Source organism: Ambystoma mexicanum, chromosome 7p (genome assembly GCF_040938575.1).
Source record: "Ambystoma mexicanum isolate Mex_15411 chromosome 7p, UKY_AmexF1_1, whole genome shotgun sequence".
Lineage (NCBI taxonomy): Eukaryota > Metazoa > Chordata > Amphibia > Caudata > Ambystomatidae > Ambystoma > Ambystoma mexicanum.
Genome location: NC_090939.1, coordinates 806851895 through 806872347, shown reverse-complemented (window position 1 = coordinate 806872347; position 20453 = coordinate 806851895). Strand labels below are relative to the sequence as shown.

General features: G+C 45.1%; 1 protein-coding gene across 4 annotated transcripts in view; it reads right to left on the bottom strand.

Moving 5' to 3' along the window:
• Positions 1–20453, bottom strand: part of LOC138526330 (interleukin-18 receptor 1-like) — a 756409-nt gene that overhangs the window by 500516 nt on the left and 235440 nt on the right. For all 4 annotated transcript variants that reach the window (XM_069636931.1, XM_069636933.1, XM_069636934.1 and 1 more), the window contains exon 3: positions 2263–2443. In XM_069636931.1, coding sequence (XP_069493032.1) covers positions 2263–2443 — 181 coding nt within the window. The remainder of the gene's footprint in view (positions 1–2262; positions 2444–20453) is intronic.

Here is a 20453-nt window from a genome sequence, read left to right as displayed (position 1 = left end):
CTTTTTCTAAAATACAAATTAAATTTTTACAAATATAGCAACACATCTATTAATTCCAGCCTTTCTAAAACATAGACATTGAATTGTACAACCTATATTGCTTTTGATAGGAAGTCTCTTCTTTTCCATAGTTTTATTTTATTGTACAAGTTTTAAATGACAGTATAAGTAAATGCCAGCTTCCGACACAGGTGAGCGGCGGTACTGCACCCATTTCTGACATATTTTTCCAAGCAAGCACCTTTGAATGTGGATTTTCTTCTGATAAAATGTGCTTCTGCTGACATTGGGCTTAAGTGGATTCTTTAAATAAAGTGATGTTTAACACCCAAAAAGGATGTTGGATCTTCTCTGCTGTTTGAGAATCATTATTTTGCACATTTAACAGCCAAGGAAAATTGATTTTTAAAGCAGTTCTGGGTTTCCCTTGCAATGCAGCACTGCTTTTTCAAGTAGTTTCGTTTTCCTCTGTGGGCAGCCCAATGATAGGTTTTGGTAGTGGTCTCCTGTGTTATCACTGACATAGGCAAAATGGATTGGCGGCCTATTTTTCAGGTTTCCCTGTGCACTTTGCAGATTTCTAGCGCACATAAGGCTTTTCGGCGGCCATTCTGATGTTTCTGATGCAAGCAGTGCACAGTAATAGCATAGACTAGTGGGTTAGAGCATCCCACAGGCCGTCTTTTTGAAGTAAGATATAAACATGTGATAGAAGACATATGGGAACGTCTGAATTCTGGTTATGAAATCTTTATAATTATGGAAATCTGTTTAATGATGGAATTTGAAAGAATGGGCAAGGAGCTCAGCTTCTTAAATAGGAGATACACATACTTGTTTTAATGTTAGATTATTTTAAAATATTTTTCTAGGAGGCATGAAAATTAAATATTGTTTTATATTAACTGTGTTAATATTTTAATCGTATTTGTGTAGTATGTATTATTATTATAATACTGGAATCACATAATATAATAAATGCACAATACATTTTTTTTAAAAAAAATGTAAGAACATCAATCTGGCAGTGACAGTAAGAAACCTCACCAATTTCAGACCAGAAAAGAAAGTGACAGTAGAGAACTTTTAAAATTTTAAAATCAAAGCCTGTATGTTTGGCTATAGCTGGATCTGGACTATAGACTCTCTTCTCTTGGAGATGCAGCTCGGGCCTGTCCATTTAAAGTGCAGGTAAGAACTTGAAACTTTTGTGATCAGGAAGGATTTCCCGGTGCATTTCTAGCTGGGATGAGGCCTAGAGATTCAAGCTCACTGCTATTTTGCTCTTAATGTTGATTTCTACTAAATGCTATGTTAGTTGAGCTCTTTTATATTATATATATTTTGCTCTTCTTGAACTTACTGTGCTGTTCACCCACAAATGCCATGCCTTCCCTTTTACAACCCACCATCTTCTCTGTGTACACTCTGGAATATCTTGTGTATATGTTACGCCTTATAAACAAAACTAAACAAAGAACTAATCATCATATTTATAAAATAAATAGACAGATAAATACATATGCCATACATAGATCTAAGTTTGCCTAACAATAACCAAACCAGAAATCCTCAGTTGCAGTCCAGCCCAAGCTTTGGACATTCCGAGATTCTGTCCCACCGATCTGAGTCCACATTTGCCCTGTCCTCGGTGACAAAAGTCTGGAGTCTGGGCACCAGCTTCACATAGTAAAACATTTCATGAGCTGGCTCTTCCAACTGCAGAGAAGGGTTGTATAATACCTTGACATGGAACAGCAAAACATTGCTGAGGCATGCACGAGTGCTGCTAAAAGTGGATTAGTGCATTGACATGTACACCAGCCTCCATAAACTACAGGCCATCCGTAACAAAGCTACACACATGATCCTGATGATCCTGTCCCTGTGTACCATGAGCAGGAGTCTGCTTAATCTGCACTCGGCCATCCAATAAAGCACAGGGGTCTTTAAATTACCAGGAGCGCAGCCTGGAATTCAGACCCCACTTACATCTACAAGGTCTTCAAAAAATACACCCCATTGTGAATCCGGTGGTCGAGATCTACAAAAAGGATAATCCAACGAACCCAGCCACCTACGGTTCAGAAAGTCCTAAAAACCGTTCTCTTTTGGAATACATATTCATACTTTATTTTCATCAAAATGAAATGCTCACTTTAAATTAGACAACCAGCATCATTGATTTTATGTATATCTTGCTCAATCTACGAAGGCAAGAGGGTTACTTCCTTTATTGTAGTCACAATGTCATATATTTACCTTGTACCAAGTTCTGCTCACGATGTTCGGAAACGCCTCCGCACTCCCACACACAATGGCTGTGGAGATGCCTTCAGTTTCAGAACTTTCCAGAGCACATAGTGTGTTGAAGCAATACTCCGGAATTCTCCTAGTCACATTGAAAAACAAGGGCGAATTTGTGGCATCCCGAGTGTCGTTTCTGTGAAAATATTACAAACAATTTGTTTTAGGATAAAAAAAATAATTGAATGATAATACAACAAAGCAACCATTAGTACTTTTTAGTGTTGCTTATAAACAATAACCACAATAACAAAATAACATTATTATTATTATTATTATTAGTTTTTGTACAGCATTTTCAGTAGTAGCAGAGCTATGTGGTTGTCGGAAGATGGCGCATGCCCACTCGGACTCCACCTTTAATCCTAATGCACCCGCCTAACTATGACATGGGCATGCTTAGGGCCACGGCATTTTGTGAAGCCAAGTGAACAGTCATGATGTATTCCTGAATTGGACTTTCAAAATCATTTAGTACATAGAGTGCAAGGTCAGATCAGACCCATACTGTAGTGTTTTTCGAATCACGCACCAGGCTGGGGCTTGTGCATGTGTTGCCAGTTGGCAGCCTGTGCCTAGGAGACCCTGGCAGGGGAGTGGGCAAGGAAAATGACATCTGCCCAACTGACCCTAAGGAGCCTGAGGGCAAGGTGTCAGTTTGGTCTGCCCAGTGCACAATTGCATCTGTACATTGTATAGAAGGCGGTTTGGCCCACTGCATGTACCACCACATTTCAGCTCCAAAAGATTACTACCGGTCACAATCAATGAATCAATCCATACAAACGTTTTTCCAGGTTCAGAACCCACAAAAGTACATGCACATAATTGCACACAAAAAAGCACATACATATGATTTACAGCAACACACACAAAAGAAACAGCATAAAACAGTTAATTAACACGTTATTTAAAATAATGGAGTATCATAACACTAAAACCAACATTATTGAATCACAGTTATCTAATAATTTGCAAATCAATATTTGGTTTTTCTATGACATGGTCTATCACTGCCAGTTCCTTCTCACCGATGGACCAGTCATTGCGTGCTTGCAGTGAAGTCATGGTAGTGGGTGGCAAAAATGAATTAGACACCCGTGTCCGTGCCACCAAGTGAGGCACACCATGTTTCTAGCTGAAGAATATCTAGAGGCAGCAGAACTGCAGCGTGTTATGTGCCTTTGCATTTTCATTTAATCTCAACAGAGGAATGGTCCCTGCCTTGGTCTTGAACTGGCCCATACTTCTGAGTGCTGATAATGGAAGCTTAAACTGCTGCGTCAAACGAGCAGTGACAGCGCCTTCTTTCTTCTCTGGACGGCTCTGAGGATCAGCTGTAAATGATTCGCTGATCTGTCAATAATTACATTTCATAATCGGGTCTATGTTAGTCTACACAATCGTCTTCACAAAATTTACATTATCAAAAGATCGGGGGCTTTGATTCTGGCTGCACTGTGGAGAGCTATGCATCCAGCAGGCCTCTTGGCCAGCATTTATTCCTAACGCAATTGCAATTGCATAGTAATGGTGCACTTGTAAGTGTCATAAATGGCTTTGTATGCCTATAATATGAGCAGCTCTAAACTCCAAGCTAGGCCATATCATGTGGCCATCTATGAAACATTCCTGTTAGACACATTTCACAAATGTGTATTCCAACTATTGACATCGCCATCATTCTCCTCTCAAACACAATTTAAATTATACTTAAAAGACTTTTCAGAATGCATTACGTGGTAATGTGTTCACTAGGTATCACCACATATTTAGTAGCAGAGGATAATTGATAAGATTACAAAGGGTTATTACAACCTTATGAATGGGGCATATCATCAGCAATAGTCTGTCATGCACAAAGTGAATGGCTCTTCCCCATACTATTGCAAAATCCATAAACTGGTTTGAGTATACGTATGTACCCTGACATTATCATATTGACATATTTGTCATAGATAATCAACACACATCATACAAAATTGATTATGAAAAAAAGTAACACCACATTAAATATGAAATGTTATCTAATGAACAGTAAAAACCAGACAAGGGTAAGAGTGCCTATTTAAAACCACAGATCATAATACAGAATCTATTTCGTCAGGAGTCTAATCAGATATTCAAGTAAATCAAATCTTAAGGAGCCACAATAATGAATTTAATTATTCTCTTTGTTAGACCACTTGCAGATATTTGCCTATCACATACAAGGTAAATCACATTTCTTGCTCCACTGCAGTAATAGAGGGCATACTTGTTATGTTATGTTACTTGGCATTTATATAGTGCCTTATGTATCATTGGTATGATCTCAAAGCGCTGGTAGGTTGAACGCCCTCGAGAACCGTAGTTCAAGTCAGTAGAGAGAGTGTCGTATGGTGCATGTGTGCATCGGATATGTGGGCAGCTGGTGCAGTTGTTGGGTGATAGCTGCTTCTTAGCAATAGTTGTGGTGCTGAGGAAATCAGTTGTATGTGTTCTGTCTTCTGGGTGGACACCCAGACTGGGTTCTGGCTGCGTTAGGCCTGAGGAACGCCTAAGCTTGCTGGAATGTGCTCAGCTAGCTGTGTTTTATTAGGGTGATGAGGTGATCATGGAGTCGTGTTCATATGTGAACAGCAAGGTCAAATTAACAGGGGTATAGCTGTGTTCTGGTTGAAGGATGGTGTATAGAAGAGAGTAGGCATAGTGGTGTGATTTGGTTGCTATCAGTATAAGCACCTGAGACCAGGCACGTGAGCAGGACAGTGGGGATGTACATAGCGACATACATATATAGCGACAGGATGGATAGAGGTATATATGGGATACAGATATATATATATATATGGGGATACAGGTACATAGGATATATTGGGATACAGATATTTGGTAACATCATGGTGACCAGGTGTTTCCTCTGTCCACAACATCTGCACCATCTGCAACATTTGCATCATCTGTTGCATCATCCATAACATCCGTAACAACCACAATATCTGCAACAACTGCAACATCCGTACCAACCGCAACATCCGCACCATTGGAAACATTCGTAACATCTGCAACATCCTCAACATCCGCAGCATCCATAGCAACCACAGCATCCCTAACAACTGCAACATCCGTGACAACTGTAGCGTATGTAACAACAGCAACATCCACAACAACCGCGACATCGGTATCAACCGCAACATCCGCACTATTCCTAACATCCATTGACATCTGTAATATCCGTGACATCCGCACCATCCACAACATCCACAACATCTGCACCTTCTGCCCCATCCGCACTATCCTCACCATCTGCACTATCCATCTGCACCATTCGCACCATTTGCACCAACCGCACCATTCGCATCATCCACACCATCCGCACCATCTGTAACATTGGCACTATCCGTAACATCTGCACCATCTTTAACATCCACACCATCCGCACCATCCCCACCATCCACACCATCCGCACCATCCGCGCCATCCGCAACATCTGCACCATCTGCAACATCCGCACCATCTGCACCATCCACAACATCTGCACCATCTGCACTGTCCGTAGCATCCGCACCATCCGTAACATCCGCACCATCTGTAACATCTGCACCATCCGTGATATCTGCGACCTCCGCACCATCCGTGACATCCGTGACATCCACACTATCCATAACATCTGCGACATCCGCACCATCCGTAACATTCGCGACATTCGTAACATCTGCACCATCCTTAATATCCGCACCATCCTTAATATCCACACCATCCGTAACATCCGCACAATCCGCAAGATCTGTACCATCCGTAACATTCGCACCATCCGTACCATCCGCACCATCCGTAACATCCGCAACATCCGTAGCATCCGCAACATCCATAGCATCTGCAACATCCTTAGCATCTGCAACATCTGTAGCACCCGCAACATCCGCACCTCCTCACCATCCGTAACATCCGCACCATCTGTAACATCCGCACCATCCATAACATCCGAACCACCCGTAACATATGCACCATCCGTAACATGCACTCCATCCATAACATCCATAACACCCACACCATCCATAACATCCACATCATCCATGACATCTGCACCATCCGTAACATCCGCACTATCTGCAACATCTGCTCGTTCCGTTCCATCCACTCCATCCGTTCTGTCCACTTCATCCATTCCGTCCTCTCCATCCGTTCCATTGACTTCATCCGTTCCATCCACTCCATCTGTTTTATCCACTACATCCATTTCATCCACTCCAGGTGAAAGGGACAATTAAGTTATCAGACCAGATGACAGGTACAGGGGGGGTAAGATGTATCTGGTCGTGGAAGCTAAAGATGGCATCAAGGGTGTGTCCTTTAGTGTGAGTTGGGACGTTCATGTGGAGGCAGAAGTTAAGCACATCAAGGCAGTTGATCAGTGAGAGGGTCATGGGGTTAGTGGGAATGTCTAGCCAGATATTGAAGTCCCCTAGAATAGTGAGAGAGGGGTGGTTTACTTGGATGGTGGCTATAAATTCACAGAGGTTGGTTGTGAAAAGGCTGTCATAGCCGGGGGGATGTAGATGATTAGGAAGGTGTGTGAGAACATTGGGGGGAGTGATAGTTTGACGAGAATCGATTTGCAAGAAGGATTGATTATCTGGCAGTCGACGAGTGAAACGGAGAAGTGTGATTTGAAAACGACTGCTACTCTACCTCCTTTAGAGGGTCTGTTGAGTGGGATAAGGGCGTAGTCGGGGGGGAACGCCTCATGAGCAACAGGGGCAAAGTCGTCAGAGAACCAGGTTTCGTGATAAAGACTAGGGCCCTCATTCTGAGGTTGGTGGTAGTCATGGCGCTATTTGTGTCATGACTGCCATCAATAACGGGTCCGGCACCGGTATAGTTCAATGGGGACTTACCGGTGTAGTCCGACCTTTGCGGGACTGGTAAGTCCCCATTGAAAATGCCATTCCCCATTCCCATTTGAGCCCCCATACGGCTCAATGGGAATGGGGAGGGCGCAAATAACGGGCTTGCGAATGGCAAACCCGTTATTTGCGCCCTGATCCCCTAACGGGACCCGTAAGGTACGTTTGGTCTGACGGAGGGAGAGGGAGGGCTGGCAGTGGGATCTAGGATGTGAATGATGCAGACTGGTCGATGGAGGTTGGGAATAGTAGACGGGTGGTGGAGGGGGTGGAGGAGGATGGAGTTGGACGGGTGGGTGCGGGATGGCAGTGGGGCAGAGGGATTTGGGACTGGGGGTTTAAGGGTGAGTTGCATGGGGTTAGTGATGATAGGTGTTTTGGGCGAGAAGTCGAGGGAGAGGGTATGGAAGGGGGGTGAGGGGGGAGAGTGGTGATGGTGGGGGTGAGAGATTGAGGGGATGGGTCGAGGAAGAAGGGGTGAAGAGTAGTGGGAGATTGGAGAGGACCAGGCTTGTTTTCTCTTTTTTTCAGGTGTTTGAGTGCAGTTAGTGTGTGTGAGAGGGTAGGTGGGTTGGAGGATGATGGAGATGCGGCCACTATTCTTGCCAGGGCGAGACGTGCAGTTTTTAGGGAGGGGAAGGGATATGGAGGGTGGTGGGTGTTAGTGGGAGTCGATGGGAGGAAAGGTCAGGGGTAGGGGGTGAAGGTGGGTCTGATTGGGTGGGTGGTTCAGTGGTGGGAAGGGGGGCAGACACAGGGGTAAAAGGGGCTAGGGGGGAGTATGCTCAGAGGCGGGTGGGTGGAAGGGGTGGGAGAAACAGAGGTCTTCGAATGGTCTTCGGGTTGTTGGCACACCAGGGGGTGGGGTGAGATCATGGTGAGGGGTGGGATGGTTTGAGATGGGAGGGGGAGTTAAGGGGAGGGGTTGGGAGGCACACCAGAGTGAGGCCCTCCTCCTGGGCCTGGCTGGGAGGGATGGAGTCATGGTTAAGGCTTGGTTGTGATATCAAGAAGTGTAATTCAGCACAGTGGATTCACTGCACAGTGAAATTAATGGGTACACTCGATATCGCTTGACCTCAATATGGAGTTGCACAATTCAATACAGTAAAGCCCTAGTGGAGGCTCAATGTTGTTTGGGCAGACTTTCCAGCTGCAAGATGCAACTCAGTGAAGATTTTGGGACAACACAGTGAGATTCTTAGGGCACACTCAATGTTGTTGGGCACACTTTCGAATTTTAAACTGCAACAGAGTGGCGCTACCAGGGCACACTTGATGTTGTTGGGCACACAAGCTAGATGCAAGACTTACACAGTGATGTTATCAGGGTGCACCCAATGTGTTTGGGTATAATATTTAAATTCAGCTTCAGCACGGTGAAACGTTTTAAGGGGATGACACAATTAAGTTTTAGGCACACTCAATGTTTTTGGGCACACAATCTAGATGCAAGATTCAGCACATTGACGCTGTTAGGGCACACTCAAATGACACAATGAAGTTATTAGGCACACTCAAATGTTGTTGGGCACACAGTCTAGATGCAAGATTCAACACAGTAATGCAATTGGGGTTCACAATCTAGATGGAAGATTCAGCATAGTGACACTATTAGGGCACACACAATGTTGTTGGGAACACAATCTAGATGCAAGATTCAGCACAGTGACACTATTAGGGCACACACAATGTTGTTGGGAACACAATCTAGATGCAAGATTCAGCACAGTGACACTATTAGGGCACATGCAATGTTGCTGGGAACACAATCTAGATGCAAAGTTCAGCACAGAGACGTTATTAGGGCACACTCATTGTTGTTGGGCACGCTTTCAAAATTCAAATGTTAACAGAGTGGCGCTATTAGGGCACACAATAAAGATGCAAGATTCATCACAGAGACACTTGATGCAGCGTATCCCTGAAAGTACAAGCCTGGATTTTGAAAACTGTTTACTTACATCCCTTTATAATCGGCAAATAAGCACAAAATAGATAACAGTTTCAACAGCCAGTTTGCAATGCGTACAATTGTCACTATTATTAGGGTTCCATTTGTGTTGACGTACTGCAAGTGTAAGGATCCTCAGGCTAAATTTGACAAATAGAAGCCTAAGGAACTTCATTTTCAGGACATCCAAATATGCCTTGAGGCTTACTGCTGTTTTTATTTTACTGCAGTAATGGCTTAAAGAGGTGGAGTCATATATTTTCTGCTGTAGTAATATATCTTCAGTACAATTTTTTATTAAATAAATAGACAAAGTCCAACAGACCATTGAATCAACCTCTCGCAGCATTAGCACCCCCTGCACCTGGCATGCACACTGCCCCTCTGGACCAAATTCCCTCCACTCTTTCCCCCGGATCTGCTAAGAATGATTGCCTCTCTCAAACCTACATCTTATTCTGACAATATAATTCCATCCTCCATCATTGAACAATTGACAGGCCCAGGGCTCAATGTGCTCCTCAGCATCATCAATGCCTCTCTCGCAGAAGTATCATTCCGGGACACCCTCAAAACTGGTGTCAGACGACATCTTTTGAAAAAAACAACCATAGATCCAGACAAGCTAGGCAACTACCGGACCATTAAAAAACGTCCCGTTTATTGGCAAAATCTTGATAAAAATAGTTGCTACACAACTACTTGCCAGAATCGAACAATTCCGCCTCCTAAATGACTATCAGTCAGGGTTCTGACCCAAGTATAGCATTGAAACAACCACCATCCAGGGATTGAATGATGCCCTCCAAATCATAGATAAGGGTGACTCAGGCCTCCTTGTCCTCCTTGACCTCTCGGCTACATTAGACACCATCAGCCACCACATCCTTCTCTCCATACGTGCTAACAGGATGGGATTCTCAGTCACTGTCTGGAATTGGTTTAACTCCTACTTCTCCGGCAGACACCACGGTGTTCAAATTAACTTGTTGAGTTCTAACCGACTCCAGGTCTCTAGCGGAGTCCCCCAATGTTACATCCTCTCACCAATCCTTTTTAACCTTTACATTGAGCCTTTGGGCACTCTCCTCAAAGATCCCAATATAGCCATCCACCGATATGTAGATTATGCTCAGTTGGACATGAGAGTAAATAGCACACAGGACATCATTTGTCACTGTGATTAGCTAGCCAACATCCAGTCCTGGATGTCCAACTGCCTACCTCAAACTAAGCCCATCCAAGACTGAATTTATCCTTATCAGTCCCCCTGCTAAAACAACATGTCTAACAATGGCTCAATGACATACTGCTAGAAGGATTTGATTCACAAGTCTGAGGCTCAGAACATCCTTAGGCTTCACCACTGACAGCAGCCTGTCCTTCCAGAAACACATAGTCAAGAAGGCCCAAATAGTCTGGTTCAGAATCTCAAACCTTTGTAAAATCAACCCCTTCATCCCGCCAGACTATAATGCAGGCTATTGTGGTCCACCACACAGCGGCACGTCTTATTACAGGAGCAGGGGAATTTGGGCAAATTTCCCCCATCCTAAATTAGCTACGCTGGCTTCCACTCAAGCCACGTTACTGTTCTAGACTGCATGCATCATCTACAAATCAGTCACAAGTAGCACACCAGTGTACCTGGTGACTAAGCTCCACATAGCTGGGGGCTCACACTTCTTGTGCAGCAAATCGACCAACTGGCATGAATCACAACTCGTCTGCAAAAAGAGGACCTGCAACAAATCCTTCTCTTGTCATGGAGCCACACTCTGCTACTTGATCCTGGCGTGGGCTCTCCAATTTGAAACTCTTTCAAACATGACTCTTTCAACAACACCTGACCAAAGCCTAATTCCAATGGACACAAATAGCGATGCACAGACCTTACAGTAGTGCACCACTGTTAAAAGATTAAAGCCCAAATGCTGGCTACACACACTCGCCACGCTTTAATCAATAAAAACAAATCCTCCATTCCTTGCGTTTGATATAAACAGGTTTCCCAACATTGGCTTGATAGCCTCTGGTTCCTGCCAAAAATCACTAAGACCCACGTGACCCAATAGACTTCTGTGTGTAAACCACAACAAAGAAAATTTGTGCTCGTGGGCCCTCAGGTCATGCAATACATTCCTATATTTTGTCAGTGCTGCGGTACCCCATATTCTTGCCCAGTGCAGTAAGGGTTTTAGCTTAATTGATTGTTCTATTTTATCTATGTTCAATTCTAAGAGCAGTGACAAGGGACTATGTGAGACCCATTATATTTTTCAGGAACCCATTCTCCAATACTACCAAGGATTTACACTTCATGCAACCCCATATTTCAGCACCAAACAAAGATCCCTGCCATGCTTTCCTCCTGAAGACTTCTCATGCCAACATGAAATGGCCCCTATGTACCCCTGTAGCACTGCACCTGCTCTCTCCAGATGACAATGCCAGGTAGCCTTTGCCGCATCACTTTTACCCAAATAGTCATAGCAATTAACCTGTTGCCCATAACCTCCCGAGTAAATAGCTCACTTGGTGGTTTTCTCCTTTTCTTATTGAATACCATCATTGTATTTGTTTAACTATTTATCTGTATGGCGTTGTCTTTACATAAAGTGTTGAATATACGAAATTGCTTCCTCAGACAGGGTTGTCTTAGTGACAACAGGGCCGCATCATCTGCAAACATTATTGTGGGAAATGTATCCCCACTCAACGTGGGTGCATCTGTGGGTATGGCCAGTCGGTTAAGCACTGCTTGGTTACTGAATATACAAAAATGTTTACATGCGTACACAAATCCCTGACGTTCTCCCTTTGCTATGTGAAATGGCTTAGTAGTCTTACCACCCAGCCCCCACTTTATTTTAGCTTTGTTTCCACAAGATTGCTGATAGTAAGGGAGTATGCCCAAATTAAACAAGTAGAACCAAAGTGTATACCTAGCGTAAGGAAGGCATGGTTTAACAGTAAAACAGACACAAATTACCACAGATCAAGGGTGTTTTTTTGAACTTCAAATGAGTTTGAAAAATGCCTTTCTAATCATAAATCTAAAGATGGGATCAAGCTACGACCATCAAATAATAATAATGCAGTGCTGGTGGTGTATTGTCAAAATAAAAGGGCCTATACTAATAAACATATTGCCAATCCTTAACTCTAAATACAAATGGTGTGGGAAACAATGCTATGCAAAAGAAAAGTGTTCAAGAATTGATATGTCAGGATATTCAAACCGTTGGCTTCCCTTGCCCACGTTTTCAGAACAGGACAAGGCAGCACACTCGAGCTTTGCACAGTCTCTGGCTTCCCTTGCAGGGTGCAGTTCAAAACTTCAACATCATGGCCGTCTGTGCCTTCAAAGTCTCTTCTTTAAGAGGGCCTGATGCAACAAACAAACAATAAAGTTCCTTTCCTTCATGTATTTTACATGTACACAATTTTGGTAGGTGATTTACTCTTCACCTTGGATCCCCCTCCACCAGGCTCAGATCCTCTTTGACACAAAATCTTCAATCAGTATCCCTCTGCCGGGCTCGGACCAATTTATCTACTTTGCCATCAACTTTCTTTATAGTAATAACATCGAAGACATTCGATTGTGCACAGAAATTTGCTTGACCCATTGCAGGACCACTTTGATTTCTACTTTAAAACCCCGCAAATTAACCTGATTGATGCAGAGGAATGGGTGAATTTCCTTGAGAAACGTAATGGGACTAGGGTTGCTAATCCCGAAATAACCAGAGCACCTATATTTGCTCCAATGCCCCTCCAGGTGAATTTGGAAGAGCTCATGGATAAGATCTCTAAACTCAAAGCCTCCAGGGCTCCTGGCCCGAATGGGCTCTCCAATCTGCTTATGAAGAAAAACCCAGTGTTCTGGGCTAACCTTCTAAACATACTCTTTGAAAAAGTGCTTCGAGAAGGGAGAATACCGGAGACTTGGCAAAAAGCAATTCTGGTACCTGTATTTAAAAAAGGAAATAGATCCGATCTGGGAAACTACCGTCTGCTCTCGATGTTAGACTGTTCGGGCAAACTATTTGCATCTTTACTCCTACAGAGATTGCAGACCTGCAGACCTGGGCAGAGAATTCAGGTATCCTGGACCGCTTTCGGGATATTCTACTACGCATAATTTATTAATTATGAATAGTCTAAGAGATAAATCCCTGTCCGCTAATAACCCTCATCTGTATGCCTTATATATTGATTTTAAGGCGGCTTTTGACACAGTTAATAGAGAAAAATTGTGGATGAAGCTGAGGTGAATGGCATGCCCGGAGGGATTGATCCATTACCTACAACTCCTGCACCAGAATACCTCTGTTCAGCTGAGGCTTGATGGAGGTGGATCAATCACCAGGGCGATTAAACAATTCAGAGGGGTGAAGCAGGAATGCGTAACTGCACCCACACTGTATAATCTGTTTGTATCCGATATCCCTGAATACTTACGCACTGTACGCAACTGTCCCCCTAAAGTTGGTAGCCAACATTGTTTAGTTATGGCCTACGCGGACGATGTGGTTATCTTTGACCACACGTTCAGTGGAATCCTTCGCTCGGCTGAGAGGCTCTGGGAATATGCTAAAGAGAATGAACTCACTATTAACCACACGAAAACAGAATTAATATTGTACAGTTATGGCAAGGTGAGCCACCCGAGAATGATGTTGAGCGGAAGGGAAATTCAATACACACAGTGCTATAAATATTTGGGAGTGGAATTTGATGCTAGTGGGAATTTTCAATCCTGTGTGCAAAACCGTAAAATAAAAGCGGCCCAATTAACCGCCCTGATATGTAAGTTCTCTCGCAACCAGAGTGGTTTTTCTATTTGGGCGGCTCGCCAACTCTACATCCAATGTTGCATCCCTATGGTGACATATGGACTGGAAGCCCTGGTCGAACTTAACCTGGATTGGCTCCAAGTACTGGAAGGTAAATTCTGGCGTAAGCTTTTAGGTTTACCACAGGGAATACCGATGGCGATACTGAGATTAGAATTAGGCCTACTCTCGTTAAAAGCATTGGTCCTAAAGAAAAGAGCTGTCCTTTTCATTAAAATACATACTAATAGTACCAATCAACTCCTGATGACGATGAAAGAGAACATAATTGGGAACAAACAGGTTAAGCTTGTGAGAGAAATGATCACTCTATTTGAGATGATCGAGTGGACACCCAACTGGGGCGATAACTTTGAATACTCGAAAGCTCAAATGGGGAAAAGACTTAATATTTGGGATTGGCAAAACAACTTTAAACATCTGGAAAGCCTACACAGCTATGGGTTTATATCCCATTTACTTTACACCTATAGAAGGGCACAAAAATATCTGAACCTATGCCCTTCTGATAATTTAAAACGCTTTATATTACTCTTGTGTATTAATCACCTACCTGTCTTAACTGTAATAGGACCCGAACGTGCCATTCCCAAACTTGAGCGATTTTGTAGGATGTGTAAAAATGAAATCTCACCCGAAACTGCGAGACACGTACTTACGCTATGCCCCAGACTGAGTCTAACTTATATAAAACATTATAGTAGCTATGTCCATAACTTAGATCACATTAAGTCGAAAGATTTTTGGTATATGTGTATTAACACTCTGAATGCAAGTTTACATCTGGCTCTATATAGAGTATGGAATATGCTCAAAGGAAAACTTGAAGAATAGTTACTCCTCCATTTAAAGTTAGCTTAAGAATTATAGGTGATTGGTGATTAGTTCCCATTGCTTATAGGGACGTAGACTTTATGGCTCTGGGCGATGGCCAGTTTACAAGAAGTATTGGGGGAGGGACCGATTAGTGATTAATGGATTATAGGTGGATGGATAAATTACATTCTCCGTGCACAGTCAAAACATTTCCTGCTTACTTATGGATTTTATTTTTTTTTTTCAACACAGGTTTATGTGAAATTGAAGGTAGTGCACTCTTTTATATTGTATCTAACTGCATGAAATTTGAATTGAGTATCTGATGAAGTTATATGAAAGAATAGACAAAGATGAAATATGTGTATCTTGATAAATGTATATGATGAAGATATTTATTTATATTCTCTGTATTATGTAAATTTGATAACAATTTTATGAAATCATGTGTAAAGTTTTTTTTGTTTAAAAACTATATCACATTAAAATAAAATAAATAAATAAAACTCTTTCACTTTTGTAACTCTCAGCTGGATACCTTACAGAGACCTTCGATTGAGCATGTCAAAGGTATTGGCCTTCATTACGACCCTGGCGGAAAGTAACTGACATGACCGCCATAGCGTAAATAGCGTTTCCGCCATTGCACGATGGAGCAAAGTGCGGCCAATCCCGACCCATCGGGCACGAGCACCACGCCATGGCGGAAGTGCAAAGTCCGCGATGGCGGAAATGACCCCAAAACGGCCCATACCGCCGTCGTACGGCGCCCTAGGTGCAATTCCGCCACCCATCTTAGCGGTCACCGTAATGAGCGGTCAGCGCAAATTACGGTCACCGTAAAAATACGGAAACGGAAGTAAAAACATGGGGCCGGAACGGGAAACAGGACGCCGTACACCTATAAAATCAGAATCCCAACACAACCATTAAAAACCGACCCTGAGACACATCCCAACCCGTTAGCCACCCCATAATAAAAAAGAAAAATGGGAAAAGTTGCTAAAAAAGCGTGCGATCGCAAGCGGCAGGTCCACTTCTCCCATGAGGAACTCACCGTGCTCACAGAGACCCTCCAGGAGAACGCTGCCGTCGTCTTCTCGACGCAAATGACCAGGACGGCACTTGCGAACAAGAAGGACATATGGGCCCTGGTGGCACAGCGGGTAAGTGCGGTGGGGACCGCACCCCGCAACCCACAGCAATGCAGGAAGCGATGGGACGACTTGCGGATACGCGTCCGGAGCATACTTTCAGCCAACCGCAACATTGCCACAGCTACCGGGGGAGGATCTGATTCACCCATCAAGTTGACCCCCTGGGAAGAAATCTGTGCCTCCACCATTGGAATGGAGAGCATAGAGGGAGTCGGAGGGATGGAGAAAGGAGTGCAGACATCCGAAGAATCAGGTAGGTGGGCCAAATTAAACAACGCTAAATCCACAAAGTCCAATCATGTGAAGCACCATGTGTCCCCATAGTGCAATAGAAACACATGTCCAGGAGAACGTCCACATACATTGCCATGATAGCGCCCTGTAAAAGTCAGATTAAATACATAAATAAGTAAAAATCCTAAAAACACCCTCTGCATGTGCAGCATGCACACCCTAACTGCAGGCTGCAAAATAACTGCACCCTCATTCCACACGAAAATGAGACCTCCCCCAAGGCCCTGACCCAAATCACCCTCACGTACCACCCCAATGCATGTGATACATTGCCATTCCAACTACAACAGACCCATAAATAACGCATGCCCTCCTTTACTCCACCACAGGGTCCGAATCAAACGACGAGCTTCAGGACACCCCTACCAGCACACCTGCAAAAGGGCCAAGACCAACGCCCAAAGACCCTCCACCTCAGCTGCACGGATCAAGACACGTCAGCAGCACGAATCGAGTGGCAGCACACTGGAGGGGACATCAACAGGCACCCCAGCAGCCAGCATGTCCACAACAGCAGCACCAAAGGTCCCCCCAATGGATGCCACAGAAGGCACTGCTTCTGGTGGCAGCAGCACCATAGGTGACACTGCTTTCATGCCAGCATGCTCCGACACAGAGAACGGTGCTGTAGATGTAGGATCCATCCATGACCTGTCCCAATCCCCCTGTATGTTTCATCCCGTACACCATGAGGAAACCACGCAGGGGCACCCACAAGACGACGACTGGCCAACCCCCACAAGGCCTGTGGCAAGGCAACATGAGGTGATCAGCCCCTCTGTGACACCACCGGAAATGGGCATGGCCCAGCAGAGGCAACAGTCCCTCGAGCAGATGATAGTGCAACAGCAGCAACTGGCCACGCTCCTCAAGGAGCATGCTGATGAATGTGGGGGTTCTAAGGCAGCCATTGAAACATCTACTGAGACACTTAGGGCAGAAATGGAGCGAAGTACAGAGACACTAAGGGCACAAATTGAGGGAAGCACCGAGAGCCTGAGGGGGGAACTGCATGCGACGTCCAAAGATGTATGTGGTGAACTTGCCGCTGTGCGCCGTGTGCTCACTGAGCTCTCACAAACCCTTAGGGACATGCATGGAGGTGAGCAGGTAGAGAGATCATCCGTTGCAAGTTCCGTCCAGGGCAGCCCCCAACGCAGATCTGGGAGGAACCTGCGCTCCACAGGCAGGGGTGCCCCTGACACCCGGAGAGGGGGCTTGCAATAGCGTCTGACCAATGACAATGAGCATCTCTGGACACTGGTGTTCTGGGGGGAGGTAGGAGGGTGGAGGGGGTGTGTAGGGTTCTTCCGGGTGGTGGGTCGATTGGGTGTGTAATACCATTTCACATTTGCAATACATATATACACATTAATCCAATGAGATGTGTGGACATTGATCTTTGTGTACGAGGCCTTTCTTGGCGTACAGGCCACATTGTGCATGTTCCCGACACACACAGTGCTACAAGTCCCGTGTCCATGTAACAGCCACCAGGCGTGAGTACTAGAAGCATGCATCTATGATATTCTGACGAATCTCACGGGCCTCCTGTGCCTCGCGGACTCCTTGAGGTGCTGCCACATCCCCACCCTCATCATGACCATCTTCAGGTGCTTGCAGTTCTGCGTCAGGGGGCATGGGCACATTTCTACGTACGCACATGTTGTGTAGCATTACACATGCCATGACCATCTTTGCAACCTTCTCATGGCGGTACAGGAGTGCCCCGCCAGACCTGCTGAGGCAGCGGAAACGAGCCTTCAGTAGGCCGAATGCCTGTTCTATGACTACACGGGTACGTGAGTGGGCATGGTTGTAGTCCTCCTCATGCTGGTTCTGTGGGTTCCGGATTGGTGTAAGGAGCCATCTCTTCAGTGGATACCCGGCATCACCTGTATGTGGACAAAGAAGGATGTTTGTGGAATAACATTGCTACGTACACACCCCCCCCTTCCTGCCACGTCATTGACGCATCACCTACCCCACATTCACATGCATCAAATAAGACTCACCGAGTAGCCAGGATCGGTGCCCTGCGTGTCGCTCCATGTAGCGTGGTACTGTAGAGTTCCTCAAGACCATAGAGTCATGGGTTGATCCTGGAAATCGGGCACAACAATGTGTAAAGATCCTGTTGGAGTCACACACCATTTGTACATTGATAGAATGATATTGTTTCCGGTTGCGGTACTGGACCTCCATGGCATGTGGGACAACCAATTCCACATGGGTGCAGTCGATGGCACCAATGCGACCCGGTATGCCGCCAAGTGCATGGAATCCCACTTTTGCGTTTGTGAGCTCCTGCTCTGAGCGTGGTAAAGAGATGTAGTCGTCTGCGTGCTTCAGGAGGGCATCAAGCACTTGGAATAGTGTCCGTGACAATAGTGGCTGTGAAATGCCATGCAACTGTCCGACTGTGTGCTGGTAGGTGCCTGTGGCCAGGAAGTGGAGTACAGACACCACCTTCAGTAGGGGTGGGATGGCGGTTGGGCTATCTATCATGCTGACAAGGTCAGCGTGTGTCATGTCGACAATGGCGGTTATGGTGTCCCGGTCCAAACGGTAGAGGGTGTGGATCTGCTCAGCAGTGAGGTTGAACGGATTGGCACGGAGGCGTGGGATTGCGGGCTGCCTGCGTGGTGGTAGTGGCTGTGCTGGTGGGCCTTGCTGCCCCTGACTTGCCCTCCTCCTCCTCCTCCTCCTGCGTCTCCTCTGTGCGGCCGGTTGTTGCAGTCGTTGTTGTTCGTCTTCTTCTTGGAGTTGGAGTACTTGCAGTGCTATCAGGTCCCCCAGGCCCAACATCTCTAGTCCTGTCGGTAGCATTTGGGAGTGGGTGTGGTTGTGGGAGGGGTTTGGGTGTGCAATTTATGTGTTTTCAGGCTGTGTAGCCTCCACCTGTGGTGATTAATTTCACCTGTGCCAGCTGCAATTACTTTTGGGCGAGCACGTCCCGCACACAACGCTGCTATTAGACGCATGGCATCTTGCAATTACAATCATGTATATGATCCCGATGGCAGTGAAATATTGGTTAATATGTTGATTCTGCTATGGTCCCATTGTTTCACATACTATTTCTGCAGTCGCGGACAAACTTGTGAAGGGTCAGTGGAATGTAGTACTCGATCAACGGTGGACCCTCATGCAGCACTGTACCGACGTTCACCGACGGGCGGGGTGTCCCATTAGTGATTGAAGCCAGTTGCCATTTTCACACACAGCCGCACTACATAGATGTATTTGTGAATCCAAGCGTTCACAGATGCCTTTTCGACGTGATGTTGCAAATGAGGAATTCGAAGGACAGCGCTTTTGCTTTTCAACAAGCGGCGAGGAGACGCCCACAGGTCTGACTGGAAATGTAACGTTCTATTGTTGAATGTCCTTGGGACAGGGCCCATGACGAGAATGCAATGTTTGATGTGAATTGAATGGGATGCGCAATAGCGTAGTGGACGATGAGGCAGGACGTCCCCAAATACATGTTACTTCACTACACTAGTGAACCGGGCAGGAGCACAGTGGATTTTGCAGACTGCATTACGCACAGACTCAATGGAAATTTCCAATGTAATGTGAGTAAATATTCAGGCGTTTCTATTCCGGGATAAGGGAATGATGAATGGATGCATGGACAGATGATTTAATTGAGAGTTTGTCATGTGCATGGCTTTTTGATATCTATCCCCTTCCCCTGCGCTATGTGATGCAAAGCTGCCATAGTGGGTCCATCATCTGTCTGCCCTTGTTGAACCCTCCCTGTCTCGACGCGCCTTCAAACACTTGTGTCTCTGCACGTTACTATTCACATCTAATGGATTCTGTTTTGACAGACGCATGCACACATACACTCGTTAGTAATAGTGTATTGAGCTCGATTTATGTCGTTATGATTCGCAAGTGATTTTTTGGTGGCATTAATCCTTTTGAGTTTGCTAGCATGCATATGGTTGTATATTTAGTGTGTTGAATGAACTGAGTAATTCATATGAAGTTCGGATGCCCATGCTATTATTTTTTTCTTTTGGGTGACAGGTATCTCCTCCCCTTTTGCCGCTGCCATCTGTACGCCACTCCTGCAGATGGATTTTACACTCGACACCTGCAGCTTCGAGTTAATCAGTGGAGCACCATTACGATTTTATGGGACGATTGCCAATGGGCCACA